Consider the following 26260-nt stretch of genomic DNA (forward strand, 5'->3'; position numbering starts at 1 on the left):
CCATGCATAACAAATAATGATTGTCTCTGTTGTTTTGAAAGCAAAAGGGTAATCCAGCCATGAACTAATAAAACCACAGATGTAACTGCAACATGAAGTATCCGTCAATGAAATGCAGCGTGTTAGTGGAAGTTTTGAAGCACAAAAGCCAGGGTAAAACTGGTGGCAATGGAGGTTCGTTTTAAATTCAAAGCTGTGGTTGCAGCGCTGTTGCCCTCATTAGGTGTTTCTGGGGACAAACACATTGCCTTTCAGAGGCTTGCAAGGCATATTTAACATGTTTAATTCTCGATGAGGAGCACTATTGCATTATTAATAGCAGCAGGTGGGTAACTTCACTTACAGAGCGATGAGTCGTGCTCTCTCTGAGGGGAAGGACTGGATGCGTACAAAGACAGCACTCGAGGCCTATGGACGACAGCAGAACGGCCTCCCGACTGCCGCACGCTGTTAGCACACCGAGCATACTATTTCTTAAATTGTTCTCAAGCAGCTATTGGGGAAAAAACTCACTGTAGCCAAGTGAAAAATGCTCTCTTGTGCCAGTAAGGATGTAAAGCTACGGGAAGCAAAGAAGCAGGGGAAGACAGTCAGGGCATAAAATAGAAAGAGAAAACTATCAGGATATTCCAGGGATTAGAAGGAAACATGGTGAAGTTCACTACCCCCTGTAGAACCACAAACCACCAATGTAACTAGAGAGGAGATGGAGAAGTTTGCTTATAAGCACAGTAACACTCATTATTAAAATATTAGCAATGACTGCCTCTGAAAAGGCTCTCAGCCATTCTCACAGTGGAAAAGCAGACAAAAACAACTGTACTGACACCTTAGTGGCAATAAAAAGAACAAGACGGTGACTTACAGCAGTCAAATTCTACCAGCAACTCATCCAAAAAGCCTGGCACTAAGTCACTGAAAAGGTGGTTTGTGCACAGGGAGAGAACAATAAAAGCCGTGTTAGTATGTATGAACAAAGGATAAGGCACAATAAAAGTGAAGTGGTATTATGTAAATCTGCCTGAGCTTTCACACTAATGCACCACTCTCTACTGATCTTCTCATCTTAGCAAGAAAACCAGAACAAAACCAAACTCCAGAAGTATAAACTGATTAAAGGCAGACAAGAGGGGGATTTACAAATGATATATTTTTAAAGACTATTTATTTTAGAAACAAAAGCAAGAAGGGATTATAGCTGTATCAAACAAATAGAATGGAAATTACCTAAGCTCCTCATGCACCCTCTTATATAAGAAAACCAAGGGGCAATTTATCATGAGAGGCAGCACATTTCACTGATTGTCAGGAGCCCTTTTCCAATGCCAGCTATAAAGCAGCCTGGAGAATTCTCTACCACAAGATATTATACACATTTTTTTCAGCAAGATTAAAAAGGGATTATGTGTTTATATAAGGAAGAATAACATATGTAGCTGCATTAGTCAGGTTTAAAAATAACAAGAGTGAGCAATTATCATGCTCCAGGACACAAGCTGATCAACAGCAAGGATCAGGAAGATATTTTTCCCCTGGTGGGACAGCACTGCAGATTTGGCAAGATAACAATTCCAACTTTCCAATGAAAATTTGCCTTCTGCCACAGGAGGGATGCAGAATAGGATGAACAAATTTAGGAACAGCTATGACAAAAGCAGGGAAACGGAAAGGATACCGCAATAGGAACACATTGATAATGCACCTGTTAATAAAATGTATCATAAGATTGCAGGTACTCTGTATGATAAGCAGTCAAAGGTACTAAAGGAATCGCATTTCCAAGTCACTGGGAATCATACTTAAAAATTCATGAAGAAACAAGAGCTACTCGATAGCCGGGGAGAGCTACTTCAGCTTTTGAGACCCCAGTTCAGCAAGGGGTTTGGCATGGACACGATTCGGAACAGAGCCTGGCTGCCTTCGCGGGCGCTGCATGCATCAGGCACCAGTGCGGGAACAGAGCATCCTTAAAAGCACCTGTCCAGGCCTTAAGGAGTAAAAGTCAGAAGCCTGTCTAGAGAACAACAAAGTAACGGTGATAAACCATAAATATCATAAGAAACGAGTCACTGGAGTCTATCACAGTTTTAATTAAACAACAGTTTGTCAGCAAACTGGTGAGGTATGCAGAGAGGCGATGGTCTCCAGCCCCTCGCCATGATTCAAGAGCCCGCATCTCTGCCTCTCCCTCTTGCCAGGAAGGAGGCAATCACTTCTGTGACCCTGGCTCTCTGGTCCTCTGCCACACACACAGTAAGCAACACTGCAGAACACCTTTCGATAATCCAACCCGCATCCTAATTATAAAAATTAATGGAAACGAGCTTTGTCAAAGCTGGTAACACAAACCTGAGAAGTGGATGCAGGAGTATGTAAAGAGAGTAATTACAACAAGTGATAAGGTATCAAGGTAGAAGAGAGGGTCCAATGGGATGTGTTGGGGATAGTGGCATGCCTGCTTCTGTTTAACATCTTTGTTAATGATCTGGAAGAAAAGTTAAACAGCACATTAATTACACTGAGTGATATTAAATTAGGAGGTGAAGGGAGGGCCAGGGAGGACAGAGAAATAACACAAAGGGTTGTGAGCAATTAGAAACTGATAACAGACATTCCTGTGAACTTCACTACCAAAACTTGGAGAATCAATTGAAGAGAATTATAAACAGGAGAGCAAGAAAAGTGATAAAAGGGTGAGAAAGACCTATTTGCAGAGGGCACATTAATTAAACTCTGCAGAACTCGACAAGCCGCGATTTGGAGGTGAGAAATAGAATGAGTCGGTATACATTTAAATACTATTAAACCAAGGACGGCTGGAACATGATCCATGTTTAACACTATATACGTTCATAGTTCCCCTACATTAATTGCAGGGGATAAAGTCAAGTTTACGCCGAACTTGAGCTCCTGCTGCGGATGGTGTCACAGACTGGATATACCCATCATCTGACTCAATGCCAAAGCCTGATGTAATGAACAAATCTGCTCTGGCAGAAAGATATTGTGAAGGTTACAGAGCCTACGAATGGTACCACCCCAGAATAAAGACAGGGATGAGACTTGGTGAGTGTCCCAGAGACAGTCAATCATCCATTTCAGCCTTCTGACACAAAGTTCATGGAATAATAGCCAGCACACCTACGCCCTCGTATCACAGGCAGATGATAAAAAATCAAAGCAGATTCAAACAAATGTGTTACGGTAAGACAAGAGTGGAACACAGAAGGGAAATGTTAATCTTACAGTAGGGAGGACAGGTTTGAGCACAGCCAGTTTTTCATGAAGGATGCTGCGATGCCTCACACTAAAGTAAATCAGCAACTCCATCTCTGCATTGGCGCTGTTGCAGAATTAAAAATGTGTACTTGTACACCGTTAGGTCACACGGCCAGAAGAGATCAGACTTGTCCTAACCTGGCAGCATGACAGTAGTGGAGCAGTGCTCTGGAGAAGCCACAATCTTGCTGACTGCATAAAAGATGAGGCTGGGCAGCCGCGAGATCTCATCAAGCTTTGACCTTCACTTAGGCTGGCTGCATTGTCTTCTGTTCCATTTAGCAGTACTCTTAAAGCGCAGAGAGGCAGACCGTGTTTCTATAGATCCAATTATATCCTCAACTAGAAACAAACCAAGGGATGCAATGTGGAAGTACCTGTCTTCCCATCATATGCACACAGAGATCCTATAAACATCATTTTATTTATTTCAAAGATACTTATTTCTTTGCACTAATTCTTGTCTTTTTTTTGGTTTTTTTTTTTTTTTTTTGTTTTTGAATAGCCAGCAGAGCTGGATGAATCAGATTATTTCTAAAAATAACTCACTAACGACCCTACCCCAAAGAAGCAAAAATTGGAGGGCGCAATGCGAGTCTGAAGCAGGGCTTAGCAATTTCTCTCTGCCGTGCCACTGGAGGAGGTTTGTAGATTTTGATAATCTCATGTTTACCCTGGTCTCTCAGTTCCAATGGCAGAGCGATGAGAGAATATGGTACGCTGCCGCAGTGCTGCCAGGGCTCAACAGCGCAACAGTAGGGAACGGGATGCACTGAGACAGAGACGCCAGGACATCGTGTGTGTGGGAAGGGAAAAGCTGGTTTCTCGCCCACCTATGCGTCACGATGCCTACTTCTAGCCAGTTCCGTCTGCCTTCCTATTTGCTCAGTCAAATAATATTCATTATTAAAAATATGACTTTTCCTATCCATGCGTATCTATAAACAGCACACATCTGTCTGTATGTCAGAAGACACACACACTTCCTCACTTACCCATCTCAGTTTTCCTATCTTTCACGCTCTTCCATTCTCTCAATATTCCTCTCAGATACGCTTGCTAGTTGCCTTCTGGCAATTTCCACAACTGAACGTAGATGGAGACTCATGTTTTAACTGCAGACAAGAATATTTGGGGAAACGGGGAAGGAAAGAAAGGAGAAGCCCCAGGAGCTCTTATCTTGGTCTGTATGCCTTGTGCTGCGCAATGTCAGCAGAGTCCGCTTCATCCCCCTTGGTGGGAGATAACCATAGTACACACGCTGGTCCACGTAGTGACTGGTCTGGAGAACCAGTATGTTTGTAACTACTGAAATGCTACTTTTCACAATGTTACTTTGACAAGGGTAAATTTAAACACTAATTTCCTGAATTTTACATGTCAGCCCTTGAAAATAAATCCTCCATTGACCACTGCCACTGAAGAGGGTCCTTAAAAAATGTCTTGTCAAGGAAACGTTCACTTAAAAGCCATTATGCTGATATGAATCAAAATTCCAGATGCTAAACAAATGCCAATTAGCAGAATTAAAAAAACAGATGCCTTGCTCTGAGCGAGTACCACTGCCTGGTGTTTGAAAGGAAAAAAAAAAACAACTGTGCAGAACATGCTGGAAGCCACCATCCTATGGAGAAGACAGCTTTTAAATAGCTTTTCTGAGAGGCAAACTTAAAAAGCTGTAAAAGCAACTTATTATGGAAGTCTCAGCATAATTTTCCATCAGTACGGAAGAAGGTTAAGCCGTCCCCTGCCTTAAGCTGCTTTCCGTTAGAAACCCAAGCAGTGAGTAGAAGAGGGACAGCACAGAGTCAGTTCCATGGAAAGATGACTGGGGCAGTGCTACCCTGCAGCTGCTTCCAGCCCTCCCACCTCAACCCTAGGTGTCAATGTTTGGAAGAACAAAAACACAGGTTCTCTTACTATTAATCCCCATTATATGCACAATAAATCCCTGCCAAATGAAGATGACCTCACACACACAAATCTGAAGCCATTACAGGCGCCCCTTCCGCCTTTCACTTGGGAGCTCTCTCAGACCACTGACCCGAGACCTCCACAAGGCACCCAAGCCACCCGAGAGCGAGGAAAGCCTTAGTATAAATCAAAGGGAGAAACAGGATTCCTCCCCATCTCCTCATGCACCTATCAGGTGTGTGCCAATCCACAAAGCTAACAGGGTATTTTATTTCAGTACTTTTGGCTCAAGTTCACCTGTATTCTTAAACAACTTTTAATTGCAGCTTGCTGCTCCAAACAGATCAGAAGTTGGCATGTTTTAAACCAGGATGATCTCAGCCTCCACCTGCACCGCAACCTGCTGGGCAGTAACAGCATAGGAGCAGGTTATTCAGGGCAAAAACTACAAAGCCAGAAGCCTTGTCCCTGTGAGAAAGGCAGGAGGGCGCATTGTGCTCCTGGGTACGCAGGTGGCCAGCCAGACAAAGCGGCACAATACCAGCCACACGTGGCACAAATGGCTTTCAGGCTTCTTTGCTGGTTTGTGCCCAAGAAAGGCAGCCATGTCCTGCTTCCTCAGTCTATTTGCCGGAGTCCTAAAAGCCTGATACACTGCCAGGGGAAACGAGAAACATTTCTGCAAGGTTCTTGTTTCGAAAGAGAGGGGGAGCTAGGAAGTATTAGAGAACTGTTAGACAAGAACTGGAGAAACATTAAAAATTTACTTAAAAGACAGGATTAACATTAAAAGAATCGTACAAAAATGAGGAACAAAGAAAAAGCGAGGCATATAAAATAAAGAATAGAGATAGCAATCAAACACTTTGCATATACGGCCTGCAGTTATTAGACAAATACTACAACAACGCAGGTTTGTTTCTAAAGGCTGGGGCAATTACTTGTAAAGGAACACAAAGAAGACAGAGAATTTCTTATAAACAAAGAATGCTTATAAGAATAGCTGAGAATAGCTAGGACTTTTGAAGGCTCTCAGAGTTCAGAAATCCTCCTGGAACTGTGTGGACCACGGGCTCAGCATAAAATTCCCAGACCCTAATGTACCAGGATATTCTTGTGACATCTTCATGTGCAACCAGACCACGACTCTTGTCCCCCAAGCACCACTCAGAAAACAGGTCATGGAAGAGATGAAGGACAGTGAATAGAATCACAGAATAGCCATGGTGGTACAGCATCTCCAGAGATTGCTTAACCTAAGCTCGGGCTCAACCCAGGGCAAACTAGAGCAAGATGCTTAGGACTGTGTGTCCAGTCTGCTTTTAAATGTATCTCCAAGGATGGAGACTCAACAGCCTCTCCAAGCAATCCATTCCAGTGTTCGATCACCTTTACAGTGAAAAGACATTTTTCTTATGTTTAAATGGAATTTCTTAAATTTCAATCTGTGCTTATTGCCTCTTGTCCAAAGAGCCTGGCTGCGTCCTCTTTATTCCCTCCATTAGGTTCATACACACACTGCTAAGATTTCCCTCTGCACTTTCTCTTTTCAAGGCTAAACAATATATTCTGCTTTAACTGTTACTCCAGATATTTTCTGGACTAAAGGAAACCGCGATTTTTGGTCTTTCAATAGACATTAGAAGCTCCAAAATGAAAAGAAAGCCTTTACAAAGGACATACTTTTTGCAATGAGGACTGTGAAACATCAGAGCAGGTTGTCCAGCAAGGCTGTGCCACCTGCATCCTTGGAGGTTTGCAGCACCTGACTGGAGAATGCCAAGACCAACCTCATACAAACTGGACTGGTCCAGCTATCCCAGAGGGAGACAGATCAGAGGCTTCTGGAGGTCCCTCCCAATCTACATTATTCTAGGACTCTGAAAAGGGACCAAGTATGGACGTCCACTACATTCACTGCTTCTTTGACCCCTTTTTCAATTCCAACAAATCACAAGTTTACAGGCTGGTTTAACACCATATGTTCTGTACTCTCTGACCAACCTTAATCCTTTTATAATTTAAATAGCTCTCATTAAATCCTTGGTTGTTTATAAAATCTATTTTTACAATGACACAACATAGACTTTAATTAAAAGTAAAATTTCGCACACATTTTGATCTGAACTGAGCTAGGAAGCCTGCTTAAAAGGGACGAGTGCTGTCTGAAGCGAGACAAGAACATGTAGACTATAGCACAGAAATGATACTCATGTCCACGAAGAATATACAGAAACCCCAATATTGACTAGATAAATCTACTCCTTTTTTTTCCCCCCCAGGCTTTAAAATAGGCAAATTACTTGCCAGAAGTAAAGAGGGGTATGAAAATATTTGCAATATTCAAGTTACATATTTTAAAACATGAACAAATATTGTTAAAAAAATACTGAGCTGCTCATTTCAACTTGAAGTATTTGCCCTCATTTTAATAATCGAAGCCTCTGTCTCTCGGATACACTGACCAAAGGCTGACACAGCAAGGAAAGCCAGACTAGCTAAAAAAAGTCGCATACAAATGACAGCCAACCGGACTCATGACAAAACCCAGAGAGCTAAAGAGCAATCAACACACCTGCAGGAACTGCAGCACTACCCGAATAAACTACAAAGCCATTTCAATTTTCCATGTACTTCACTGGTATAAGGGAAAAATAACATGCTATCAGCAACCTAAAGGAACTTTTTTCCCAGTAAAAACTGAATATGTAATGCAATTCCCAGTGGCGACTTCAAAAGTATTTATATAGGTCACTGCCCACGTTAACACTGATGTTTCACTATTTGCAACTTTAGATGAAGGCAATGAAAATAAGCAAGTTATACCAGAACTCTCGTTGCTAATACTCGACCGTTGACGGTAACGTCTCTTGACCAACTGGAAATATTAACCAAGTACTCTTTTTTTTTTCTTATTGTTAGAGCTTAGTTGTAGGCTTCGATGTTTTAATCTCCTCCTCGTAATCAATGAAGAGAATTCCCCCTTTGCAGGAAAGGCACACTTACTGGCACTTTGAAAGGAGACGTGTTCGATGCATCCATGGAGTTGGTTTTCTCAGAGGTGCTGGTCCCGGAGATGCTCCGTCTGCGAGGAGATCTCTCTGCTGGGACCTCTAAGGAAGAGAAAAAAAGAAGGTGACTGGGTGCTGGGGGGTGGGGAATAGTTAGGTTTTATGCTCTGCAGGACAGCAAAGTTTCACGTGCAGTACTGACCTGCTCAACCACACTCACCTATTTTTCTGTATCTTATTTACTTACTAAATTACAATTGCATTTCCACAGACTGAATCAAGATTGTGAATTTGACTTAATTGTAGGCAATAGGCAATTAAAATAAAAAATGCTGGTAAAGTTCAATACCCAAACACAGTATTCTATCACTGTTCGTGAGGCAGCATACAGAGAACTTTAATTTCATTTATTTTTTACATAAGCAATGCAGTAATTAGCAGATAACTAAAATCAAGACACAGAAGCTCAATTTTAGTCTCAGATAAACACGATTTGACAAAGGTCAAAGTTCGAACGCCATCCCACTACTTGCTCAAACCACGCAACCAGCACAACTCATCACTGCCCAGGTAATATAACATATATATTTCTGCAGATAAAAAAAAAAAATAGGTCAACTTTCCTTCATTCTGGCAATATGACCTTACCGAGATACGACTTAAATCCATGCAAGCTGATCTGTCGAGCACAAAGATTCATAAAAGACACACACTAATGTCTTTTTCTAGGATAAATACTAGAATGATAGCATAATAAAGTACAAACCGTTGAAAATCTCTACACAGCACACACATACCGTACATACATGCATTTTTATATATAGCCAGGTACACACACATGCTCACACAGATACCTTTATCACAGCTGCTGCCCATATCCAGCTCAATTGCCAGACTTGAAGGAATCCGGCTGCACAACACACTCCCTGACACAGGGAGGGCAAAAATCACTTCCTAGCAGAAAGTGCATTGTTATCTTCTGAATCTTAAAGAAAAGGAGTGAGCCATGAATCCAGACAGTGACATCTTGACTCCTGCCGTTTTCCTTTCAAGAGACAGATGCGGCTTAAACTTCCATCGCTGGCTGCCTGGCCCTGGGGATCCGTGCTACTTCCACTCGAGAGAAAGCCGGGGGCTCTCCGTCTCCCCCTCCCTCCCCACAGCTTGCGGAGAGCAAGCCGGCAAGCGAAGAAGGAGCACACAGGACTGCAGCTATTCAATCAATTGCTCCGGCTGCACATCCTCATTAGTTACTTTCAGGCTATTAACAGACGCCCAACTGCCGGCTTCCCTCCGCTACAGAAATTTTCCCTGTGTATCTTGATTCATAGCAGCAAAAACGGTTTGTGGAGAAAGGCAGCCAGCTGGAGCCACAGGAGCAGTGTTTTCTTCAAAATAACCAGATAGAAAACAAAACAAAAAAAGCCTTCTTGAAGGATAACGTTACCGGTGATGTCTCTCCACACTGGATTTTGATTTCACCACAGTTATAATACATATCTCCCGTGGATGCTTGAGGAACAACAAAATGGAGCACGCTGAACGAGAGGCTAAGAAATCCGGACCCTGCAGTATCATGTAGACATTTTTCTCTTAGAAAACCAAACCGACACCATTCAGCCTCTCATTCTGCTTGTAACCGTCGATGGGGAACGAGCTGCTACGAGGGAGCATAGCCTCCCAAACTGGGCAAGCAAAGTCCAACACCCACGGGAAGACAGGCAGGGCACAGCCGCTCGCTGCTGACCATCAGGACGATGCTCAAGCCCCGCTTGCCCCAACCAAATACATCAGGGTCTGTCAAAGCTCACAATGACTGCGATAGAGCGATACCACTCTCGAAGAGGTTTCTCCTGTGGCTGATGAGCAGCACCAGGCACTTTCTCATACAGCTCGGGAGGCATCGCCCGTGCCGGTGCTGGAGCGTACGTCCCCATCAGGGCACCTTTGGAGAACAAAGCCCTTGGAACAGGGCCAGCGCTTGGCCAAGGGGTTTGAATGTCAGTCCGTGGCTGGGGCTCAGAAGCCTTTGCAGAGGTCACTGGTTCGATCTGAAGATGCGCTCTTTTACACCACCAGCCTCCTCCCCCTGCCTCTGCCAAGGGGAAACTTCTCTCCTGCAGCCCCTGTAAGTACTGCTCGCCCAAGGAGAGCCGTAGTACGTAGGATTTCAGTGGCCGCTTCTGTAAGTGGAATCAAAGCAAATGGGAGCGATGTATTCACTTGGAACCGGGGACTGAAGCGAACACCTTTTATTTTACATCAAACAGCAACGCGTAACGTAGTAGGCTGGGGCTTTCTCTGCTTCTCACACACAGGAAATCACATCAGAGCTGCCTCAGTAATTTAATACAGTCTGTTAACTTTGCTGAGTCATAAATGAAACCAGGAGCCCGAATTCCCCACCACTGCAACAATAGGTTCTGCAGGAGGAGCAGTTTAGGGAAAAGTTTAAACCAAACGGAGTTGAAATGCTACAAGGAACGTGCCCGTCTCTCCTCACTGCCCCTCTCCCCCAACATTCACTCGGCAGCAATTCAAACTCTCTGCTAATAAAACACAGAGATTCCATCAGTAAAATGAGTTTCTTCCATTCTCAGACCACCATGAAAGCGTATCAAGTGGGGAAGTGAAAACGAAATATTCACAAGGTGCCCGCAAGGAACTAAAAACTAGCTTTCCTTCTCTTCTCCTTCCCAAGAAAACAAGAGCAAATAAACAACAAGCTCATTCCTCAGGAAAAAGAAGGCCTAGATATAGCAAAATTGTTGAGATACATTAACTGGAAATGAAAAGCTAAGTCACCTGCTATGATGCCTGTAGAACAGTATTTTTGCTGAGTCGAGTAAAAAATAAATAAATCTATACTGTCACCACACGGCAAAAAATTAGACAGTTCCCTCCCCTGCTTCCTGAGTGATGCCAGAGGCTGCTCTTGCATAATCCTCACCTGCTGGAAAAATCAATGCACCTCTCTTCGGCTTAGTATTAAATTACAACTGCCCTCTGCATTGCTCACCCACAGGGACCAGGACTACAGATAAATCACATCATTACTATGGATAAACAATCTGACACCCTTTTCAGCCACTCTTAATTTCTGGGAAGAAAAGAGGAGAAAAGGAAAAGTTGACAGATTTTCCCCTTTGTAACCTTAAAAAAAAAAAAAAAATCCATCAAACAAATGAGTTGAAAACATTCCTATGGGACACTTTTAATTTATCATCTCATATATCGATGAGATGCAGCAACATTTATATAAATAAATATTTATGCAAATAAATATTTATACACTACACAGAAGCGGTTGGCTACAAATTAGATGAGCCGATTACCCAGCAGATGCCTCTGACGAGGGATCTGCCCAAGGATGCGATGAAGGCAGGGCTCCCCACAATACCACATTGCGCCACCCTACCCTCTGGCACACCAGCGCCGGCTTCACTGGCCAGGAGCAGGGCTGCGTACGGCAGGTGCCTCTTACTACCGCGAGCAGTGGCAATGACTGGACTGTGAGGGCAACCATCCTGGCCACAGCAGAGTGACGTCCGGTCAGGATGCGGCTTCTGGACTTGACTTGAATTTCCTGCTGTTGGGGGCTCCCCCCACTTGAAATGTGAGACTGTGTTGTTATGGGGAACTGTATTGCACTGTGAAGAGTGGGAGAAGCAGAGACGAAACAAAGCTCCCAGCTCTGCAGGACAGTGCTCGCTGCTCTATGTTTTTCTGAATTAGAAAGGGATTGGAGAAGGGCAGGAAAAACAATCATGAGCAAAGAAACATCCCTCAGGGCTTAGTGTGAGAAGAATTAAAGTACCAAACTTGCAAATAAGATCACAGGAGCAAAGATTAAAGGGGTGTCTGTGACTTTGCAAAGGGCAATGCAGTGAAACCAGGCACAGCCTCAGTACTGCTTGCATCGAGGCTGCAGCACCTGCCAGACCAGGCTCATGTCCTCCCAGGACCGGCAAGAACAGCTCCCAATCCAAGTTCCTGCTTGTGTGGTCCAGGAGGTGACTCTAAAGCAGTCACAAATTGCTACCTGGAGATGCACAAAGGGGTGAGTGTAACTCTGGTCTGCCATCTGGTACCATAGGGCTGGTACTGGGCTCTGTCACAGCGAATGACAGATCAGACAACCTACTCCAGGCTGGCAGGTCCTACGTTTCTATGACAAAGTTCTCAGCCTGCTCATGTTCTGCACACCGGCCTTTGATCAACTGTGACTTGTAGCTGCTCATAATAATCAATGAATCATAAGTCCTAATCAATAATCAGTCACAATTTTATTACTTTCAGCAGCTGGTAATAACACATGGCTTATCACGGGCCAGGTACCTTCTACAACATCCTTTGCTCTGATGTGCAAGGATTTGGATCTCAAGGTTACGTTTTCCATCTACTAAAAAAAAAAAATCATACTACTGACAAAAAAGAAAAAAAAGAATATTTCTTTCCCAAGACACACAGATTCTATAGAGGGAAAAAAAATCCATCCTCAAATTAATTCTCCAAATATCTTAATTTGATGTCTTTGTGTTATCTTTCTAGGAAGGGGGCAGACTGCTGGTGTGTATTATCCACTGGTTAGGAAAACAAAAGGTAACGAGATTTCAGGGCTTGGGGCTTCCTTTTGTTTTGTCTGTGCACATCCTGATGTGATGGTACCTTAGTTTGTGACTGAAGGGGATATGATTCATAAAAAGCATCAATTCATTTTGCCTCTCAAGCTTTGCTTAATTACAGGCACTGGCGGAGCAGAGAGCCAGTTCAACACCACCAGTCACCTCCCCAGCACCATGCGTGCCCAGACCGCCTCCCAGGTGCACTTGCACTAGAATATCCCCAGCTGAACCAAAACCAAACTGATCCAAATGTTTTCACCCCTTCCCAGGGGAGAATGGGAATTCCTGCTGTGCAGCGCAGTAACTGAACTCGAACAGCCTGCAGTCAGCCTTTTGTCCGAAGGAAGGCTCAGCCAGCCACACACAGAATCATGGAGTGGATTGAGTTGGAAGGGACCTCAAAGCCTGTCTGGTTTCACCCCCTGCCATGGGCCGGGACACCTTCCACTGGATCAGGGGCTCCAAGCCCCATCCAGCCTGGCCTTGAACCCCTCCAGGGATGGGGCAGCCACCGCTGCTCTGGGCAGCCTGAGCCACTCTCACAACAAAACATTTCTTCCTAAGATCTCATCTCAGTCTCCCCTCTTTCAGCTTAAAACCATTCCCCTCACCCTGTCCCTGCCCTCCCTGATCGAGAGCCCCTCCCCAGCTTTCCTGGAGCCCCTTTTCCATACTGGAAGCTGCTCTAAGGTCTCCCCGGAGCCTTCTCTTCTCCAGGGTGAACAACCACAATCTCTCAGCCTGTCCTCGAACGGGAGGTGCTCCAGCCCTTGGATCATCTCCATGACCTCCTCTGGACTCGTTCCAACAGATCCTTCCTGTGCTGAGGACTCCAGAGCTGAATGCTGGACTCCAGGTGAGGTCTCACAAGGACAGAGCAGAGGGACATCCCCCTTGCCCTGCTGGTCACACTGCTTTTGAAACATATTATGCCCCTATTTTTAAGCAAAATTTGTTGTTTTAAATGTGTTAGCAGTCATGCAGCAATAGTGACCTATTTAGTGGACAAGCAATCTAAATATCTACCTTTCAGCCATCCCATTTCAGACACTCATCTGCCCAGACAGGTTATTATCTGATCTAGTGGGACATGTCCCTGCCCACGGCAGGGGCGTTGGAACTAGATGATCTTTAAGGTCCCTTCCAACCCAAACTATTCTATGAATCTATAATTACACACCTCAAACACAGGATGCTGCACGGCAGGGCTAACACTGAGTAGGCACCGCTCCTGCCCCACAGTCTGCAGGGGGATAAACCCTACACGGGAAGCAGGAGGGAAGGCACATATGAAGAAAATAAGACGTGCAAATTAAGTGAGTTACCCTTTATGGCCTTTGGGTAATGATTTATTTTTAAAATAATCTTATACCGATTATCCCCAGGTAAATAACCAAATCCCAGGGGTGACAATAACAGGATGTCCTGGAAAGATTTTGTACAAGAAATCTTAATATTGAAGCTTTGTAAGAATGGGAAAGACAAGTGACTGTCTTGAAGAGGACAGACAGAAGGGACCCTCCTGGGGATGTGGGAAGGGACAAGGAAGGACTAAAAAGACCCCCTTCAGCATGCTTTTCAGCTCTGTCAAAAGGCCAATTAGCCTTACAGATTAACTACAAAAGAAGTAGAGAGCAAAAACCTGCAGCGCTTGACTTTTTGTGACCGAGTGTTTCTTTTACAAACACAAAGAAGTGAAGGACTCAAATCTAAGCTTGGAAGAGCAGCAGCACTTAAGGGTCTGCTGTTGGCAGCTGGTCTTGGAAGGCGTTACTCATAGATGTAACCACCAGTCCAGCGGTTTGCTAAAGAAACAGAGATTCAGTATTTGTTTCACAAACAACAGAAAGGACAGAGCTCATTTCTTACTTTAGCAAGACAATACCCTAAAAACTTGTAGCACGTAGAGCAGAAAATCAAACTGAAGCAGAGATAACACCTTTCTGCTTCTCTACATTTTGATTAATGATTTTCACTGCAAGTTGCTGATCACCCACCACAGCTCACAGAGAATGACGGTGCTTGTTTGACCCTGGTGATTTGGTCTCCTCCTACACGTGCGTATTTAAAAAAACCCTAAACCCCAACACCCATATATACATCATTTTTAAAACCATGGTTGTTCATCCAGTGGGAACATTCAGCTGGGCTGCTAATTTCATTCCAAATAAAATTCCATGCTAAGCCTATTAAAAAGGGAGTATCTAATTCATTCTTAGAGCCTTTTAAAAAATAAATAAGCGTTTCAACAGGTACAAAACCGCAACATGCTCCAAGGCAGTTTATGACATATTGGTACAGCACGTACATTCAGTAACAACACAGCATTCACAACTCTGTTAAAGCAGAAAAGCCTGGGTTTGTCTCGCTGTCTCTTTAGGGTTGTTTCAGAGTGCTCATGGGACAGCACTAATGAGAAGGAGATGTCGTTGGGTGCAGTTTTCAGTATTTACTTATAGCTCCTTCTACCCTGGTGAAAATATGTACCAGCTGACATAATTAGAGACTGATAAAAAGCAGAAAGACCAAAAGCGTTAGGAGATACATAAGAAGGAACATTAAGAAGAAGAAATGCCTGAACAGCACCTTTCAGATGAGTATTACCTAGGGAAATAGGAAGCCTCATATAAAAATAAATAAAAATGGTAATGTTTTATCTTGGTGTACGCCTTCTCTCCCATTTTGCTCGCTTGGGGAGAAATCAGATCTGGGCCCAACTCACAGACTGTTATAAAAATTGAACTAAACAAGAAGTTTAAGGTAAAAGCAAACTCAAAACCCTCGATCTGTTTGAAGTTTTGAAGTCCAAGTTTGTGTTCTCACTAAAACACATCATGCAAATTTGACAAGGTATAACTGAAAGGAAAAGAAAAAAATTTCCAGCCACAGCTCTTCCACATTTATCAAGACAACTAGATGGACAGAAGAAGAAACATCACAGAGAATGCAACCAAGTCACAGTATACTAAAGCCCGCAAAAGCTACTGAGCCTGGAAAGGGCAACACAAGCGAAACTCTGCAAAGCTCACTGGCTATAGAACTCCATCATCAAACAACTGCTAGATTACAATTACAGTCAAAAACTCTCCCAGCCCATTATCAGGGATTTTAAAAGAAGATACTGTGCTTTACTAGAGATTGAGTCGATCAGACAAGCCCTGCCAGATGATCCAGGTGACTATAAAAGATTTTTAATTTACAGCCAGCTAATTCTGTTGGCGTTAAGACGCTTGCATTGTATTGGCACGTAAAAAAAGAGCAACTGAATTAGTGCCCAGTTCAGAAGGTGCATAGCAAGCAACCGAACTGATAGATTAAGTCACTTAAAAGACATTTAAGTCATTGATTCCTAGACCTAACATGCAAAGCCGATGAATACACAGAGGAGGCTGGAAGAAAGGGCAAGAATATCATAGGAGAGAATAATTTTTTGGCTTTCAAGTCCTGATTCTGACAATTTCTTTTTGCAGAATGTTCTGAGGAAACAGCAAGTACAACATCAACTGTTACCAGACTAATGTATTCGCTTTGAGGTGGAGGAATGAAGCCTCCAGCTCTGCAAATGTCAGTCCGAAATGAAACAGATGCACACCCCGAAACCGCTCAACCTATCCTCTGCATGATGTGCGCAGTGGCCACACAAAATTTGGAAGGGTTGCCTCTTTTTAACCTCCTCACGCATCAGCGTCAAGGCCTCCCTTAATGCCTGACTCCCCACTGCAACACAAATCACCCGGACAACTGCGCCAACACAGAAGCAGACACAAGGAGCTATTCCACATGACCTGGAGATGCTGATGTCCTCTTTAGTTCCTAATGATCTTGGGCCCCCTCTGCTAATTCAAATTACCTTGTGTTTGCTGCAGAGAGATTGCACACAGATAATTAACACAGATCAGCTGATGCATGGTAACTTGTTCCCACACTGTAATTTGTTTAGTGGCTTCTGACAGACACACATTAGTACGTTATCAATATTTATTATCCTTCTTATTAAACAACAGCCTTGAGCCACGGCTTTCAAAACCCATGTTTTTACTCTCTGCGAAAGGGCTGTGAATCGAGGCATTCCCCAAAAAAGCAATCCTTTGCTCTGGTTATCAAGATATGCACACAGGTGACCAGCTCTTGGATGCACCAAAGCTCGACAACTGTTCCCTGTCCCCCTCAGCAGGCCAGAAGGGTGCTCCAAGCTTCAGCACCTCTCACTCGCTAGGGCAGGATTTTGCCCCTGAGCAATACTAGTTATGGTTCTGGACACACAAGAAGTCCCAACATACTTTAGACATCTGAAGGATGTCACTGAACCTTAAAAATGGCCCCACAGTCAAGACACCATTTTGGAATTAACATCTTTTTAAGATAAAATAAAAAAGATAATTTAAGCACTTGGAGGCAAAAAATGCCACCTTTCATAGCTCAGCTTTGTGATGCCCTTCAGACTTCAGCCTGGATAAACACTTCCTGGAGTTCCTGGGGTAGGATTTATAAGATACCTTGAGGATCTTCTGGTTTGGAACAAAATGTGAATGCAAGTACACGTGCAAGTAGGGGAAACCGGCATTCCATGCCAGCATACCATCGTCCCTGTTCCCATCTAGTGTGATGCTTCCAAAGTTGGCCACAGCGCACAGCGATGAAGTGTTAAAAGATCAAAGTAGACTCTGTGAGAGCCCCTCACTTTCCTCCCACACTCTGCACTGTTCTCGACCTGCAGAGTTAAGAGAAGTGCTTACCACAGGGCACTAGTGTAAACTCTACTGACAGAGCATGGCCACACCAGGTACCCGTCTGTACCCCGGGGGGAGGAAATGACACTGGGGAAAAAACAGCATCTGGATTGTCTGTTGTTTAATCGACTGACAGCCAAAGATCCAGAATGGTGACTACTGTGTCCTGGGGAGGAAGATATTAAAGCAGGTATTATGACAAACATGACTTTAAATGGTCCATGGAAAGGAAAAGGGGCATGTGGATCAAGTCGCCCATCTGAGCAACTCAGTACCTGGAAATTATGAAAACAGAAAGAAAACTGTTTTTTTCTTTCTTGTCCTGAGAAGCAGAAACAATTAAGGAGAGAGATGGAACAGTTTGTGGAGATGATATTAAAAGAACAAGGCCAAATAAAAAGTTAAGACATAGCAACAGCAGCAACAGCTCAAAGGGAAACACGAATCAATAATCAGCATCTATATGTGAATTTTGTTTAAAACATTTTCAGCCTCCTAGAGGTACTATCGCTGGCCTATAAATAAAAGAACAGTTTCATTTTTCTACCTGAATGCCATGAAACTAACGTGTAAGTAACCAGAAACAGAGCACAGGACTGTTTGATTGTGCTTCCTAGATTTAATTTCTAGGCTAGAGCAGTACCTGATCCCTTGGCTGAAATCTTTATACTCCATCCATCTCAGCATTTCTCTAGAGAAGCAAAGCTTTGAGCAGTTCCTCTGGTCTATTTTCCTACCATCACCCAGCTGAGAAGTTGTAAGTAAGCAGACAGAAATGAGTGGAAGGAGATTGCACACAGCGGTCAGCTGGTCAAAGGCAGCAAGGAGAAAAACAGACCGGTAACAGTTTAGTCCAGAAAGGACTTTCTGCATGGCACATGCCCATTTATAACTTGAGCTCTGCCCTATGTGTTCTGCAACTCTTTCAAACAGACTGTAACCAAGTTTAATTAGCAACTGCATACCATTTATAAGCTTTTAAAAAGAAATAAGGTCAGAGAGCTGAAAGAATGAAGAAATTAAGCCCCAGCGAAAGTAGTAAAGACGTCCCAGTAAAGTGTTATAAAAATAAAAATACAGTTAGTACCCTACCGTACCGAGAAATGAGAGAAGGCTTTTCTCATCTTCTGTGCTGCTATCCAGCCACTCGACCACATCACCAGGAGAAAGAAGACTCGTTCTCCAGCCAGAAAACTTTTCCATAAAGAAAACAGTAAGCGAACGAAGCAGGGCAGGAAGGGTGGGGAGGAACTGATGGTCTTGGGATTCCAGAACTCCAGTTATTGTCTACCCTGACAACATGAGAGCCTGATCCTGCCTTGTCCCCTCAGCCCCACACCTAACAGCCCCTCCTGACCAAGCAGGCATGGGTGGGAGCAGTAAGTGGGACCTGTACTTATTGTCCCTTTGTATCAGGTTTCAGTCCAAGCAGGAAGTTAAAGAAGGCAAAAAAGGGGAGCAGGGGAAACCGAGGTTTTAAAATCCAAAAAGAGGTAGCAGGTTATGATAGAATCAGTTTAAGTAAAAAGAAGAAGTAGGTCTCAATGCTGAAGAAGCTCAAATAAGTCAGCACAATAGCTCATCTGCTAAGTGTAATATATCCCTGTCCTTCCTTATAGGGCTGGCTTTGTTTGAAGGCTCAGGTATTATGCTTTGCGCTAAAAGAAAAAGCAGCAAGCTTAGAGGCAATTTAAATACCCTCCCTGTCACCCAAGAGCCTGCCTTCCCTTGTTTACCAGCCCCTTCCTGCCCCAGCTATTATACCAGCATCCCAGCCTTTCTTACAATTAATTTGTTCATGCAATGGCAGGTTGATCAATCTGTGAATAGGAAGCTCCCACCCCTCCCTCTCCCCTCCTCCTGCATGGCGGCGGCATTGATCGGCAATAATGGAATCTGCCTCTGACTGCCAACAGCAGCATTAGGGAGAGGGGAGCTGCTCCTCTTCCTCAGCGCCGAGCAGCGGTCACAGCCCCGCTGGGCTCCAGCCTCACGGCAACAGGGCAAAGAGAAAGAGGTAAGGAGAGGGCGTTCTCGGGGGTTCGCACAAGCCATCGATGCTAATGGTCAGTTATGTATTGGGAAAAAATAAGATAGATGGGAAATCATTGTGCTCTGTCGAGACAGTGTGCTTGTTCCGCACAGCTCTGCAACGAAGCCTTGTCATTGTGACTTTATGGAGGGTCACGTTTAATTGTACAGGATTTATAGCATATGATTTATTTGACACAAAAGAGCATTTTACAGGTATACACATGCATGAGCAGAGATGAATCCTGGTAAGTGAGGGACTCCTGGGCCCCACAAATCAAAATTGCCTTTGTCCTCAGGGGATGGGGCTGGTGCTCCGATCAAACTCCTCTCTTTAAAGAGACAGCCGCCTGTTGTTCACCATTTTCTGAACCTGTCTTTATTTTAAATAATTTATACACTTGCCAAGCCCTATTACAAACTAAGGCACTCGCTGACCACTGACTAAAACCCAAACCCGACGAGCAACAACAAAAAGCCATCAGATCAGTAAAGCGGTGAATTAGCTACCAACCAACCGACGAAGGAAAAAAGAGCTATCGAGTCCCAGTAGGGAAGACCATTCCAATTACTAACACAAACTGTAGCAAGCACTGCTTGTGCAGGACAGATATTTTCATAAAACACCTGCCCAGCAGGGCAGATGCTGTAGAGAATTCACAATTAATGAGGGAATGCAGGACAGATGGTTCCAGAGTGAGGCACCATAGCAGCACAGGAGACTTAGCAGAGCAGTCCTCCTCTTCACACTGAGAAAGTACATGCCTTAATATCAACAGAGGGATAAAAAGCAGAAATGTTTCCTACGTAATAGAAAATCCATTGATATAGAGACACCAGATGTATTTCCCATCTATGAAAAAAATAATACCAGATTTTTTTAACAAAATTTGTTTTCTAACAAATTTTACGGCATGCATGCAAGGATCACCTATTGCCCAACTTCCACAACTAGAATCTTCTTTGAGGTAAGACTGTGCGAACTGACATGAATCTATTTGCAATAAGAATGGAATTAAAAGCAGTTTAGAGAAATAATTAGCTATTTTCTGTCTGGCTGGTCAATATAAAATAAAAATTTCACCTCCTTGCTTTCATGATAATTTTCTGTGAAACAAATATTGTGCCCAGAACCACATGTCCTTCCATTAAAAACTGGTTCAATTTGCCATATTAACAATCAGCTCCATAAATAATAGGTTCTAGAGAAAACAAAGTTAAGAGTATTGATTTCCCATGAACGCTTACCAATTTTGCATCCTCTCAAGGAATACAGATTGCATACAGATTCTGTTCTCCTCCCTAGCTGCCTCATCTTGTATCATAATTCAGCTTTATTCACCCCTTTCAGTGTTTTACAACATTCATGATAAAGGGGGAGTATATTAAATGTCAAAAAGCAAACTGGCTTATTGGATTATTTTATAATATGGGAACATTTAAAACTCTATAAACAACAGAGGCAGAAATGGCAAAGAGTTCAGTGGAGAGAATGGAATGAGGAACTGAAAGGGCATTCAAGTTTTTCATATGCCGACCTCTCCCGCGTATTCACATTCCTGGGGCAACACGCAGAGGGGAACAAACCGGCATGAATACTTCACTACTATAAATCTCCTTTTTGTGTGGTTAACAGGTCACAGCACCACGCAGGAAGACTCTCACAATGGACTGTCAGGAGGTGGAGATGTGCATCAGAACAAAAGCGTGAACTGAAGTGTCCTCGTAAGAAAGTAAGTCTCAAATATACCCTGTCAGAAATCATGGAAATCTAAAGTGATACACCGATGCATCTTCACCTTAAAGCAGGTCTTTTGCTCTAGAGCTTACAAAAAGCTTTCCAAAAAATCATCGAATAATAGAAACGCTGATGTTGGAAAAGACCTCCAAGATCATCAAGTTCAACCATCAGCCCAACACCACTGTGCCAGCACAGCCAGTTTTTGAGATAAAGTGCAAATAAGCAAGAGAGGAATACTCAAAACCTGACTAACTTATTTTCATGTTGCGAGACCCACCTACACTGGAAAATAAGTTTGTTGAACCAATGCAAATACAGATACAAATTGCTCTACCGACCAGAGTGGAAGTATGCAAATAGCCTACACTGGAAAGATATAGAAGGGTGGGAGAGGTCAGCAAAATAGTAATTCAAACAACCCGAACCAGGAGTAAGCAGCAGTAATCCCTGCCTTCGAGAGACTGCTGTTTTGCAGAGTTAGCCCGGGGAGCCGTACAGAACAGCACATGAAAATCTGAGAAAACTCCTTCATAGCAGTGCAGTTCATCTCCTTCACGCTCCTGAGTTCCAAAAGTATTTGAATCCACGAGGCTGACAATGAAACCAAGCCCTTCTGTTTCGGAACCTCCTACCTAAATGAATCATTTAAAACTTGTATACATCCCCATTTGGCAATTCTTTGCTTTACCATCAGCAAATGCACTTCTGCTCTGTTCTGCAGTTGTCAGCAATGCCACCCTCCTACAGTTATGATTTTGAAACCTGTGAAGCTAAGCACCTTTGCCATCCTGTGGATTCAAAAATCAGCATTCTTAGTAAGTGAAACTGCGTGGAAGCATGAGAGCTCTGATTTTTCTACAGGAATTATAGTAAATGATAACTCATAATATATGCAAAAAATTGAGCACAGACACCTTCTGATGCAGATGCTTTGTAAGCACGAAGTCGCGGTAGCATTATAAATCATAATGTATTAATGTTCACTGCACGAGGCACTTACGAGAACAGGAAAAATGGATCATACTTGCACTAAGTCTGATGGACTGATTGATGGATATTGCTATAGTCAGTAGATGTCTTCAGGGCAATATTTATCAGACACTGTAAACACAAGTAATTCTTATTAAAATGCTTTACAGTTAATTTATGGGTGAATAAAGACAGGACACTTGCGCACTTGAAAAATGAAATGCTTCAGAAGAGGGAGAGAAATTTTTTTTTTTCATGCAAAGCAGGCAGGCAGAGACATATAAAATAGCTCTTCGAGGCTGCAGCACTAGTGAGCCCACAAGAAACAATAAATCTCCGCTTCTCCAACTCCTGGATCAACGTCCTATGCACCAGACAACACTGCTCACCTCTATATTTGTCCATCAGGAAACAGGAAAAGTTATTGGAGTCGGTTTGCCTCAGAATAGCACCAAGCAGTAATAACTTTCCAACCCTATTCAATGCACAGAACAATGTTCCACAGATCAAGCAAGCTAGCTTGCAAATACGTTTTCCAGACATCTAAAAATGTCAATTCTGGATGCAAAAGGCTCCGTTTCCCGCATTAAATAATTTTAAATGCCTACCTACAACGAATGTAATTTTGCTTTGAGAAGCAGTATTACAACGTGACAGCTTTCTAACCGTGCTATAATCTGGTTGAAGAGCATCCGGATGGACGAGGCTGTGTATCTCATGGTGTATTATGGAACCGTGGTGAAAGGATTCACAATGATTTTGTGACACGGATAACTTTTTGGCTTAAGCCACATAAGCAAACCCAGCATCTAATACTGTGACACAATCCTACGAACAAGCTATGAGCAGCTGAACAGAACAATGCTCTTGCAATATAATCAATAGCGGATTGACGTCAGATGTGAGAAGATGCGGATAGCGCTGCTGGAGCATGGCAAAGTACACAGAAAGCCCTTTTTATCAGAAAAAAACCCCAGTGGACGCTCAGGTCTCTCCTTAAGCCAGTTCATTCTGTTGTGGAAAGTGAAACGGCGCTGGTGAAGTACCAGCCCAGGCATACACATTATCATCTAACATTTTATCCTGTCAAATTGCTTAATGAAGTGGTTTTAGCACAGTCAGTGATCTTTGGCACTCACTCTCAGCTGAAAATGACAACCTCTACACAACACAGCACTGATGCAATAATATTTGCACCAGAGTAACAGTTCCCTTCGCTTTTCAAAGTGAAGACCAATATCCTTCCAAACCCAGCTGAGATCAGAGGCGTCAACCTAGCGGTTACCCAGGAGGGAAGGCAGAGCAAAGAATTTCCTAAATAATAACTGTTGGAGTAGTAAGGAACCCAGGCCCAGCAAAAGATGTGCCTACTGACAGCCTGTAAAGATAAATAGGGACAGAAAGGCTGGAATGAAGGTGAGAAAAACAACAAACCTTGAAGTTCTCTCGTATATAATAGTACAGGCAAGACATCCCTTCTACAAGTGACATTTTAAATAACACCAGGAAGCTATTTCCACAGTTAGCTTTGACAGGGCATCGCAGACAAACAAGCCAGGAACCGAAATGAGAATTGAACTTAAACCCGAAGGGGCTAGCCAGCCTTTAGAAAGCTCTCTCGTGGCCACCAAGCTTCCCTAGCAAGATCACCTGCCCTCCTGGCTGGCTATTTCACTCGCACAGAAACAGAGCGGCAAGTCCCTACCACAAACACTTCAAAGAATGACACTCGCCAGCACAGAAGCTGGATTTTATCTCCCTTGCAGTATAAAGATACATCTAACGGCTTACATGAATTTAATCAATGCTTCAAAGCCTTTTCCGTAACCGCGAGCTATGTCTTAAGCGACCTCCCATTACACTGTGGTCCCTCGGTGCATAGGAACTACCTTGAGTATACGCAACATCTCAGAAATACAGACATGCTTTGCAGGTTAAAGAAAAATAGCTGTCAGGAGCTTAACAAGCTTCTTGCCAAGGAGCTGAATTTTAAACTCCTTTTAAAACATGTCTTCAATTTTTCCACAATATTCTCCTCCTGACTATTCTAACACAACATAAACAGGTGGCTTTTTTGTTAGAAGGACGTCTGCCCTAGTTCCCTCCCTAGATCCCAGTATTGTGTTTTCCTGGCAAAACTGATACAAGGCTCTAATGCTGTAGGGGCTGGAGATGATTCCTTCTTCCTGCTGACTGTATCTGCCCACAACATGAAGTTTTGCTGAGACGAAGGCTACACACCCCTATACTAATTTTCCTCCAGTGTATTAATAAAGAGATGCTTGAGGACAGCAGGAAGACTGGGAGTCAAATCATCAGGTGAAGAGAGAGCAAGGCACAGAACTGCACCCACACCCCAGAGAACGCCCAGCACAGAATAAGAAAAGAAAGCTGGCTCTATCTAGAGGCCGAGGGGGTAAGCACAGAAGGACTATCGTGCTGTTCGTCCACAGAAAGAAACATGCAGTCTTAAGTGATTTTTAATAAATCACTGTAACTGAAAAATAGGCAAAGGACTTTGATTTTGGTTCTTGGGCATGTTAACCCTAGGTAAGCCAGTTCCGAAAAAATCACAAGAAAGTTTTACCACAGTCAGTCAAACTGCCCTGTTACTGTTGTCCACTTCCCTGTGGAAAAAAATTTGCGCACATTACAAAACAGTGACCTAACCAGAAGTAAATGCTGGATTTTCAGAACGCCACTGATGAAGCAACCACGGGGTATTTCTCCCATTTCCACATCAACCTAATTACATTTTTGTACTCAGTCCAGCCTCAGGTATCCTCAGCACAGCCAAGGGAAGCAGCTAAGTTACGCTGCTAGCAGTGTGGTAGTTTATAAGTATCTATTAATGACTACTCAAAAACCATTAAGCTAATTTAACTCCAAATTAGGGCCAAGACATTATTTGCAGAGTCATCCATTCTGGAGCGCCTTTCCAAACTGCAAGCCATATGCCTTGTGTAAACAGATGGCTTGTATTAAAATATGAATACACTCAGCTATATATTTAACAAGCAGTATGTAAAGACTTCTTAATTCCTCACGCTGGTACTCAGGTGATGCCTCGTTTCAGCATCACACTGTTTTTCTGAACAAGTATTTACAAGAAATATGAACTTCAGATACAAGCATAGCTTAAACATGAACAAGACAAAAGTTAACAAGAAGGGACGCTATTTTTGTAGAGGTACTGGAAGGAAAATAGAAAAAAAACCCACTTACAAATATTTGCTGCCCACCACAGCCAGCCCAGTTTCCTTCCTTTCTTCTATACCCCAGACCTGCATCACTCAGCTGTAGTCCTAGAAAAGTCAACTTCTCTCTCCAACCTGGGAAGCTTTCCTGGCTGTATTTCCAAGTCTCTCAGGTATTAAGAAGAAGAAAAAGCAGTAACTGCCTAGAAAGCGCACCGCAGGTGGGCAGTAAGCTGAAGCATCCGCTGCTCCCTTCTCCTCTGCCTTGCTTAAGCAGTTCAGGTACAGCACCACTGCTACTTTACAGAACATCTTAAAGGCCCTACTGCTTCTATCTGTTCTAAATCATTATAAAGAAGCTTCATTAGAAAGGCGGATAAGGAGAAGCACTTAATATAGATGGATTCATCAGAAATTATATTAGAACACCGTGGAAAAAGTATCTTCTAAATAATTCTTCCCAGCGCTTGTAATGTGACTGATACGGACAGTGCAAAGGGTGAGCAATCTGACAGGTTATTACTGTCCTCAAGGAATCAGCTGCTCCATCCTTTACACTTACAAGGTGCTGACGAGCTATGAATCGTCAGAAAGAGGCAATAAACAGGCCAGTTTGGGGGGAAAGGGGGCACGTTGCACGAAGCTGTCCTCCAAGTTGCTGCTGGGGCAGCAAAGCACTTCCCTATCAGTGCTGTAGTCAGGCATGGAAAAGGAAAACAATTTTTCTTGCTCACCCTGCAGGCCACATAGTGTGCACAACTCA

At 43.4% G+C, this 26260-nt stretch overlaps 1 protein-coding gene across 10 annotated transcripts in view; it reads right to left on the reverse strand.

Moving 5' to 3' along the window:
* The window catches only part of RASAL2 (RAS protein activator like 2), a 184712-nt gene that overhangs the window by 46999 nt on the left and 111453 nt on the right, over positions 1–26260 (reverse strand). For 9 of the 10 annotated variants that reach the window (XM_054072686.1, XM_054072684.1, XM_054072685.1 and 6 more), the window contains one exon: positions 8200–8306. In XM_054072686.1, the coding sequence (XP_053928661.1) occupies positions 8200–8306 (107 nt within the window). Of the gene's footprint in view, positions 1–8199; positions 8307–9058; positions 9291–26260 lie in introns of those variants that run through there. The other variant, XM_054072693.1, reaches the window with a different exon arrangement.

The sequence above is a fragment of the Cuculus canorus genome, chromosome 8, assembly GCF_017976375.1.
Source record: "Cuculus canorus isolate bCucCan1 chromosome 8, bCucCan1.pri, whole genome shotgun sequence".
Lineage (NCBI taxonomy): Eukaryota > Metazoa > Chordata > Aves > Cuculiformes > Cuculidae > Cuculus > Cuculus canorus.